The sequence below is a fragment of the Triticum dicoccoides genome, chromosome 6B (genome assembly GCF_002162155.2).
Source record: "Triticum dicoccoides isolate Atlit2015 ecotype Zavitan chromosome 6B, WEW_v2.0, whole genome shotgun sequence".
In the NCBI taxonomy this organism is placed as follows: domain Eukaryota; kingdom Viridiplantae; phylum Streptophyta; class Magnoliopsida; order Poales; family Poaceae; genus Triticum; species Triticum dicoccoides.
In genome coordinates this window covers 495,777,534-495,786,265 of record NC_041391.1, presented here as the reverse complement: position 1 = coordinate 495,786,265, position 8,732 = coordinate 495,777,534, and the positions used below count along the sequence as shown (strand labels likewise).

The window sequence follows — 8,732 nt, the reverse complement described above, 5'->3', positions numbered from 1 at the left end:
ATCTTTGAAGCCATTACCTTAGACACAAAATTATTGTGTACCAAGTCAGTCTATTCAATGTTCCTCGTCCAGACCTTGATGGAGTCTAGAGCCATATTTCTATATTAATCAGTCAATTGTATTATTCTTCAATTGCCATTGCATGGTGCCTAAAGAGCCATGGGCCTCCATGCATTGTCGTGTTCCGATCTCCAAAGCACTTGAACTCCACTGTGAACAAGTAATCATCCAGAGCTCGAAACTTCACCTCTTGCGCACAAACCCATGCCACCTGCATGGCCGTGAAGAAAGTCGTATGACTAGAGGGGGCTTTCATGCATATCCTTATCAACACTGCCCAACATGTCTCCCGCAGAGGCTTGCTGACCCGATCCAAAAGATCAACTACATCATCTTCCTTCAATTATCTCGAGTCTTTGAAGTAGATCATTAACTTCTCCATTGGCTCCGGATCCATCCCGACCCACCCGTTTCCGCCGCCATCACCACCACTACTTCGTCCTCCAGGATGTGAAGGATTAGGCATGCTCTCACACGATAGGGCCCAAGGACGTTTTCTCGATGCCAACGAGGGAAAGGCCCACCCATAACGTTGATAAAAGACAAGTTCCAAAGGTATCACAGCCGCCTGAGAGAAACCCTAGGTTTTAGGGGGGAAATCTTCTGTAAAACCCTTACACCCTGTTGTATCATGCACCTCTCAATGATGGTTGGTACTAAATCGAGGTGATAGACGATGAATTTGCCAACCTCACAAATCGTTAGTAGTGAATATGAAATCATCAGATTGGTTTTGACACTGAACACGAAATCGTCAAAATAACATTGACACAAAATACGATATTTTTTTTCATTTTGTAACCGAACGAACTATTCTGTTTTTTTATGAGAACTCGAACTATTTTGTTATTCGTTCCGCTTCCAATCCTTTTTGCCCAAGAAATGCAGCCCGTTTTTTCGGTGTGGCACATTTGGCGGCCTGCCGAACAGGATCCTGTTGGGCGTGTGGCCCAACATGGAACGGGAAATGCGTCCTTCCTTCCCAGCCCGTGCCGCCGCCGCATTCCTGACGCCGAGCCCTAAACGCTCCTACTCTCTCCTCGGTCCTCTCCCACCCGCCTCTCCCTTTCCCATCTCCCTCCGCCTTCCCCCAACCCTCAGAGATGGCCTCGACCTGCTTCCGCGCCGCCGCCCGCGCCGCCACTGCGGCCTGCCGGTCGGCGGCCTCCCGCTCCATGCCCTCCGTCGGCCGCTCCGCCGCCCGCCGCGCCCCGTTAATCTCCAGGTAAACAAACGGTGACGCAGTTGATAGCCTTATCCATATGGGTGCCGGATCTGTGACGCGGAATGGTCTGTGGCGTGCAGGGCGCCGCTGGAGCTGGGGTGCTGCGCGGTAATGTCGCTGCTGCCGCTACACAGCGCGGTGGCCGCGGCGAGGCTGACTTCGCGGCTGAGCACGGCGTCCCGGAGCTCCTCCGCTCTCTCTCAGGGTATCCTCTGTCGCACCTATCCCGGACTTTAACAATCGTACCATCGATGAAGCTGTTGTCTGTCTTTTCGGTTTGGGTGAGAACTGCGCCCGCCCGTGCATACTTGTACCTTCCTTTATCTTGCGCGTCATTAGTTTAGTTGCTTGCTTAGCATGGTGAAGAATCTGACTCTGCTTGTTTGCTCCGTGTCACCCTTTGGTCACTTTCCTGTCGATGATTCTGTGTAGTTTTTGTCCAAATGTGTGTGGTCGTCGTCGTATCACCTAAATGCCAGAATTCTAAGAAGTTCCATTTGGTGTTTGTTTGCTATCATTTCTATTCCAAAGGGAAATTATTCGGCTCACTGTAGATGGTTTGACTAATGAAAATGGAGAATTAGAGATGTCCATGTGCATAAACTCTAAATTCCTCTAATTCTTACCAAAATAATGTCGTATATAACACCGTTTTGGCGTAATAGTATGCTAGTGCTGTTCCACGGTGACACCACTGTGCGTAGTAACATGTCTACCTTAATCTTGTGTTTATGTTTGGGTAGGAACAACAAATCACTTTAATTCTTAGGTTGCACATGTCAGTGCTACCTTTGGTTCTCTCTAGCTGTTCAGCACTCCATACTATACCTCCTTTACCCATACTCCGAGAGAGAAAACATTTTTTTTTTCATACTATAAGCCAATAACGATTGCATATTCATTTGTTCAACAATACTCTTTCATAGATTTTTGTATTGAGGTCAATTGAGTAAGACATTTGGTTTCTGCAGGCACATGAGTTGCTAGTTCTTGAAAGGTATTTTACTGGAAGCTTGCTGTTTTGCTTCGCAATCATCAAGAATGAGTGCCTAAACATGTCAAATTTGTACCTGAAGACTAGATTTATATTATTTACATATAATTATTAGCCGCCTTTCTTGAAGAACAGTTTGATGGATAAAATACACCATTTCCCTATGTTTTATGCAGTGGTCGTGATTTTGCTAAGCCTACCTGTTTGTGAAAATATATGCAATATTATTTGTGCAACTTTCCTATATAGTTCTCTCATTGCTTTGTAAGACGGTTACATTTTCTCTTGAAATTCTATTTAACAAAGTGAGTTGTATGAATCCGCCTGCCAGTGTAGTTTACAACATTACCATTCTTCTTTTCTCAGATGAAAATGATGATACGTGAAACATTTACGCAATGTCTTAAGGTGGGCGCTTGGCTATTGTGGATATGCTCCAAACATATTGCTCGACATCTGTCTTAGCCGTAGTGTTATGTCTTAGACAGTCAATTTCTTGTAACATTATTATTTCTAGTGTCAGGAACACTTTAACGCTGTATGCTTCCATGCTTAAATTTAAAGAATAAAGGTGCTGTTGCGATGTTCAATCTCCTGATGTATACTTTATTTGTTTGTTTTATATAGAGATGGGTCTATCTGCTCCAAGGTGATAAAACGCGGGAAGACCTGCTCGTGTCGTGCAATCAGTCTGATAGAATTTTGTAGAGTAGTGAACTAAATGAACTTCTGTGGTAATTTATTTGGTAACACGGACAATCGTGGTTCTGTTGGGCCTTTCCAAGTTTGAGATCATATCTTTTATCTTGATATAAACATGCAAGGACAAATTGCAGAGTGATGGCTGTGTTTGTTAACAACAGTTCTGAATGCCATTTATATGGTAATGATCGATGAGAAATGAGTTTAATAATGTAGTATTGCCTGTCTGCTATTTGATATTCTAGCCGCATTCATACAAGTCATTTCAGAACCTGGAATCAGTTCACATCCCACCAGATAGTCTCAATGCTTCATTTCCATGGTCTCTGGCCATGTTTCTGTGAATTTTGTTTAAATTTGCAGCTTCCAGGTTTTGTCACGTTTTAAAACGTGGAATTGTTGAGGTTGCTGACTTGCTGTGAAGAAATGGCTGTTATAATAGAAAAGGTTGGTTAGCCAAACCCCCAAATGAAAACCTGTGTATTCTACTCTACCTTGAAGAGGGTCGCCTAGATCGCTTGATTTTTTTTTTATGAAACCAGAATCGATTTCAGCAACTGTTGCATCTCATCGGACGGCTCTTCCTTTTCTTCTACATCTACCCACTGCCTCAGCCCTCCTAGAGCATCTCCAAACAATTTTAAGAAAAAGGCTTTCGCCCCGCTATATAGATATAGCAACCGCCCGAACAACAAAGAGTCCAGTGCTGGGGCAAACAACACAAGCATGCCCAAAAAAAGAAAAGAGAAATGAGCTACATTTGAAAAGAATATTGCAAACTACATACTACCCAACTATTACTCGTCGGAGAGCTCGATGGGCCCCTTGCCGTAGCCATGGCCTCATGTTTGATGACAGTGGGGCGAATCGATGGCATCTCCTTGTTTGCGAAGAGCTCCTCCCGCTCGATGTCGTGGCGGTGGATTTCATGGTGGTTTGCTGCCACCACCTGCTCGGACTCAAGGATGGCATGGTTCTCCACGATGAGCTTGGCGAAGGCGGCAGTGCCCCCACGCTCGGCCTCGAATTGCGCCTTCATCGAGAGGTGCCTCGCCTCATCGCTTCGGTGAGGCAGAATTGCTCCTCCACCACCTTCATCGAGAGGAGGTGGATGTTGTCCACCACGACATTCACCACCTCAAACCTGGCGATGGCGAGGTCAACCTACATGCCCTCCTCCCCCTCCTCAAATCCGTACTTCATGCCCTCCTCAAATCCGTCTCAAATATGGGCTAGAAATGGGTAGTGTTGGACAGCCTGAACATCTGGGCTAGATTTAGAGGGTTCGCTTGGGTGACAATTTTTTATCCATACTATGTTCGAACTGCTTGCCCAAAACATATCGGGGCGAAGTGGAAGATCCGATTGAAGATGCTCTTGTCCATGCTAATTTGTTGTCTCGCTTGCTCGTGGCGCTGCTACAGTGTGGCCTTTGCCATGTCGCCCACACCCGACTGCTAGCAGTTTTGTCGATGTTCCCGACCATCTCTCTAAACCTATCGTGCCCCACCATCTTCCCTGGTGTTACAAAACCCCTCCTCTGTCATCGCTGCTCGGTGAGCATGGACGACCAAGAAATCATACGTCGGAGAATCGACTGGGATATGCGAAATATGTAGTCCCATGAGTTTTTAGCAGACCCGTAGGAATAAAGTTGGTTAGCCAGATGAGGAGGCTGATCAGATAGACGGGACAATCACAATCCACAACGATGCATGTTATGCGGTGGTGAGCGTGCTGGTACATATGAAGCTGAAATTGAGAAGTATTATCTCCATCCTGAATTACTTGTCTTAGATTAACAAGTAAATCAGGACAGAGGGAATATAAGAAATGTGATTTTTCTTTTCAATCACACTCTTCGTTGATGATACACGCAGTTTGCCACTATGCCTCCTCGGCACACACGCCATTTGGCCATTCTCAGCGGAACCTATGCTCGATTTCCCTCCACGACGGCAAAGAATCCGTTAGAAAGACGATGTCAATTAAAGTCGCCATCTGAGTAATCTAGGACAAAACTAACAGGGGCCACATCAACTAATAACGATTGAAACGTTTGATAAAGCATGTTCCCGTAGTAGGCCTTGAAGAACCTCTGCTTTCGCCAACGTTGTCAACTTGGTTCTGATGGGTTGTTTCGAAAACCAAAGAGTTTCAATGTAACAAAGAAACATTCATGAAATACTGGAATCAGAAACTTTGCTACTTATTCATCGTTCACAAAGATTATCGCAAACAAATCACAAAAAATTTAAAATCAAATTTGTGTCAAAATTGTTGATTTTTCGCTAGCAAGTGATTCTTTTGAAAAGGCATAGCTAAAAGTAATTCCATGTGCTGAACTTCGATGTCTTCCCCAAAGAAGTACTCCTAAACCTGATGAAGCAGCAGACGTACTGAAAAGATAACTGAATTTTGAGTACTGAAAAGATAACTGGATTTTGAGTAGTATACATTGGCAGTGGCATATTGAGCAACCAGTTTCTTGTCTACTCCTAAACCTGCCTGCCTCCCCTGCCAGTCCATATATAGGATCAGCTGCAGAATAAATTTCAGAACAGTATTAGTACCTGCAAATTATTTGGATACACCCAAATTGCATGTAACCAATGCCATACTAAAAGGAAAAGAGAAGGGAACTTGTATCATTAGACCATGCTACCATAATCATCAAGCCAACAGTGCGGAATTTTCCACTTCTCCAATGGGGAGACTAATGTCACATTTAAGAATCTGTGTTCAAATGCTGACCAAGTGTTGCATGACCTGAAACTTCTTCTATCATCCTAGGACAGCAAACCACCATTCTATACAGTATATGGCCCTTTGTTTAGTATTTCATGCTGTCGATTTCGTTAGTTTTAGTCTTGCTGTGCTGGCACTGGTAGGAGGTTACGCCAATCGGCTTGTCTGGAACTAGCACAAGCAAGAGCTGGATCACAGAAAAGCAAGTGTCCAGGGTAGCCTTCCTGTCCTAGACATCTCCTCCAGGGCTCTCTTGACACCATCTATCCGACTGTTGGTGGCTGCCTGCTTCTTGACTCTCTTCTTATCAGCTCTCCTCTCTGCATCTTCTATCGCCTTCTGCATCTTCACTATGGCTTCAGCTCTCTGCTTCTCCAACTTCTTCTGCATTCAGTTCAGACACAAACAGAAATGTGAAACTGCGGGTGCAATGCTATCAAATGCAAATATTCAATGCAGTGAACTGAAGTATACCTCAGTTTTTGTCAGTTTGTGCCTGGCCTGTGCAACCTTATTCTTCTGCCATTTATCGATCTGGGCTTCTTTCTGATTCAGCCTAGTTGATTGAAGTAACATCATAAGTGCTCTGTCTAGATAAGTTACAAAGCACTATCCTTTTGTAACACACAAATCCAATTTTGTTAGCTCATGAACTCTATACACGATGAGTTGATAACGGGTCAGCTCGAATTTTCATTTCAACAAACTAGACAGTCACGAGTCACAAACAATCATGTATGTACCAATAATCAGGAGCATGCTCTTCTGTTTTATTCCAATGTAAGATAGAGTTTAGCGCAAACTGTTCCTTTATGATAACAAACATAATATATTCTACCTCGTCATCATTCGCTCAATCCAACTATTCTTGTTATATGAACAATTCTTGATTCTGAGCAACTCCCTAGTTAACTGCTAACAAATGCATGTTAAGAGGTAATGATAAAAGATGAGATAAGAGGGATTACTTTTCTATGAGCTTTGCAATCTGTGCATCCTTCCAGGCAACCAACTTGGCGTGGACAGCATTTTCCTCATGTTTCCTCGCAGGGCACCGCAGCCGTCTCTCCATCCTTTGCACTGCAGCTGCACAATCCTCGACCTCTGAATGGTCAAAAGCACGACCATCATGATTGCTTCCCTCATAGGCACTATCCGACTCGAAGTTCCAATCACGAGCTGAAACAATACAGGATCATCTCAAATTCATGTCCTGCTGAAAAACTTATAGGTCTCAAGAGATTTAAGCCAATACCTGAGGATACACGAGATGACACAGCATCATCCTGCCAGTCCTTCTGATCCACTGCCTCATCTTCCTCTTCACTTACTTTAGGCAATCTCCAGTCATTGACAGCATCAATTGCTCCCGTGCGCTTCCCATGGTAATTATGTGAGGAGCGAGCTCGGCGCATCAATCTAGCTGGCGTGGCCTTGTGGACGAATTTTGGAGGCCCTCGACTGGATCCGTTAGCTGCATAATTCAATCACGCAAACTAATTGAACATGACATGCAAGAAAAAAATGTGAGGCTGATCTATGAAAGGGGGAGGCAGACAAAAGGCGCAACCTCTCCTGTCCGGCAGAGAAGGGTGCCTGGGAGTCTGTAGCCGGATGTTTCGTGGCGTAGCAGAACACTTGATGAAATCTTCTCTCGTTGGTAACCTCCCTTGCTCTTGTTCCTGAGGTAGTTTGGCTTATTAGCACCTCCCAATTACTTGTGAAAGATCAAATGGATAGAAAGCATAACTAGGTGGGTACAAAACTGGAAGCAGTAAGTAATAATTGGATGGAACCAGACACCAAATCATCCTAATCTGGTTGGTCGATCAAATAAATGCACCATTGGTATGATTGAGATAAGGTTACTCCAGTCTTTGTCCAACTCAAGATTCAGCAAGCAGAAATTTAGCAACAAGCCTAGATCGCAAATGTGCAGCCTTTGCTGCTCGGTAGTGGTAGTTAATAATCATTAGGAGTTTCCAATCGATTCCTGGAACTTCTATCAATCAAGAATCCTATGAAGCTTGAACAGAATGCTAGGATATCGAGAGGCCTTCGTTCCTGGGAGCAATACAAGAAACCGAACAGTTCCATCCAAGAACCTACATCTGCTCCAAGACTTGACACAAGGAACCGATGGAGCCCAACACAACTCATGAACCGCATGCTACAGAGCAATGGTTCAAGACTAACGGCAGGGAAAATCAAGAACCTTTGAGTTATCTACTACTCTACTTCTCAAGCGAGATCCTGTCAGGAATAACGCGAAAGAGCACCAAGAACACGGAAACCGACCTGCTGTGACGTGACGAAGGAGGACGTGTCGCCATCGTCGCGGCGCTCTCCGCCGTCCCGGCAGCCGTCGCCACCTTTGCTGCTGACGGGGCTGCATATGGGCGAAGGGGAGGCCGGGCGGTGAGCGGTGAGGGAGCCGGCGCTCCAGGCGGCGCAGCTGCCGTAGGAGGACGCCGGGCGGCGGCCGTAGGGGCCGCCGCGCCCGCCCATGGCGGCCATGGCGAGCAGCATCTGCGTGCTCCTCCCCGCGGACGCCTCAGGCTCGTCCTCCGGGTGGGGCTCGGCGTAGAAGGAGGCGGCGCCCTCGGAGGCGTCGGAGCGGGCGGGGGAGGAGCCCGGCGAGACGCGGGAGGCGGCGGTCGACTCGCCGACGCAGGGGAGCGGGAGCGGGAGGAGGTGGTCGATGCGGCGCATGTTGATGCTGCCGCAGGAGGAGACGCCGTCGAGGACGGCGGCCATCTTCTTGGCTTCTTGCTCTGCGCACCTCGCCTCTTCTTGGCCTCCTCCGCGGGGGTGCGTCTGGCAGTTGCAGAGGGCGCGCGATTCGAGAGATTGAGGGAGAGGAGGAGAGCCGAAGATGGTACGGATGGGCTTTATATCAGGAGAGGTGGGCTCTGGGCTGGGCCTTCTGGCACCTGGGGACGGGTGCTTCCTGTTCGTGACATAGAGAAAGAACAGCTGCTCAGCAAATGCAAAGGAGGACTC

At 46.4% G+C, this 8,732-nt stretch overlaps 2 protein-coding genes across 9 annotated transcripts; one reads left to right on the top strand and one right to left on the bottom strand.

The window, feature by feature from the left end:
* The first annotated feature begins 1,059 nt into the window (after positions 1-1,059).
* LOC119325127 (protein NUCLEAR FUSION DEFECTIVE 6, mitochondrial-like) lies at positions 1,060-3,197 on the top strand. 8 transcript variants are annotated; one of them, XM_037598871.1, is made up of 4 exons: positions 1,060-1,285; positions 1,366-1,490; positions 2,646-2,687; positions 2,907-3,197. In XM_037598871.1, exons 1-3 carry the CDS (start codon positions 1,164-1,166, stop codon positions 2,663-2,665), a joined length of 267 nt encoding a protein of 88 aa, XP_037454768.1. In that variant the 5' UTR covers positions 1,060-1,163; the 3' UTR covers positions 2,666-2,687; positions 2,907-3,197. The 8 variants fall into 8 exon arrangements, with proteins under 8 accessions (XP_037454768.1, XP_037454769.1, XP_037454770.1 ...); XM_037598872.1 differs by lacking the exon at positions 2,646-2,687 and adding an exon at positions 2,257-2,282; XM_037598873.1 differs by lacking the exon at positions 2,907-3,197 and adding an exon at positions 2,257-2,282 and having other exon boundaries at positions 2,646-2,869.
* A 2,476-nt stretch (positions 3,198-5,673) lies between these two features.
* Positions 5,674-8,651, bottom strand: LOC119326096. The gene is made up of 6 exons (XM_037599804.1): positions 8,028-8,651; positions 7,300-7,411; positions 6,985-7,203; positions 6,698-6,908; positions 6,204-6,285; positions 5,674-6,113 (listed from the first exon to the last, which is right to left on the bottom strand). Exons 1-6 carry the CDS (start codon positions 8,484-8,486, stop codon positions 5,922-5,924), a joined length of 1,275 nt encoding a protein of 424 aa, XP_037455701.1. The 5' UTR covers positions 8,487-8,651; the 3' UTR covers positions 5,674-5,921.
* Positions 8,652-8,732: the final 81 nt, after the last annotated feature.

Excerpts from the sequence above, each read along its gene's own strand:
- LOC119325127 (XM_037598866.1), top strand. The coding sequence starts at position 1,164 with ATGGCCTCGACCTGCTTCCGCGCCGCCGCCCGCGCCGCCACTGCGGCC. Across the intron at positions 1,286-1,365 it reads CGCGCCCCGTTAATCTCCAG|GGCGCCGCTGGAGCTGGGGT; the intron begins GTAAACAAACGG and ends TGTGGCGTGCAG.
- LOC119326096 (XM_037599804.1), bottom strand. The coding sequence starts at position 8,486 with ATGGCCGCCGTCCTCGACGGCGTCTCCTCCTGCGGCAGCATCAACATG. Across the intron at positions 6,909-6,984 it reads GTCATCTCGTGTATCCTCAG|CTCGTGATTGGAACTTCGAG; the intron begins GTATTGGCTTAA and ends GTATTGTTTCAG. Across the intron at positions 6,286-6,697 it reads ATTGCAAAGCTCATAGAAAA|GCTGAATCAGAAAGAAGCCC; the intron begins GTAATCCCTCTT and ends TCAATCAACTAG.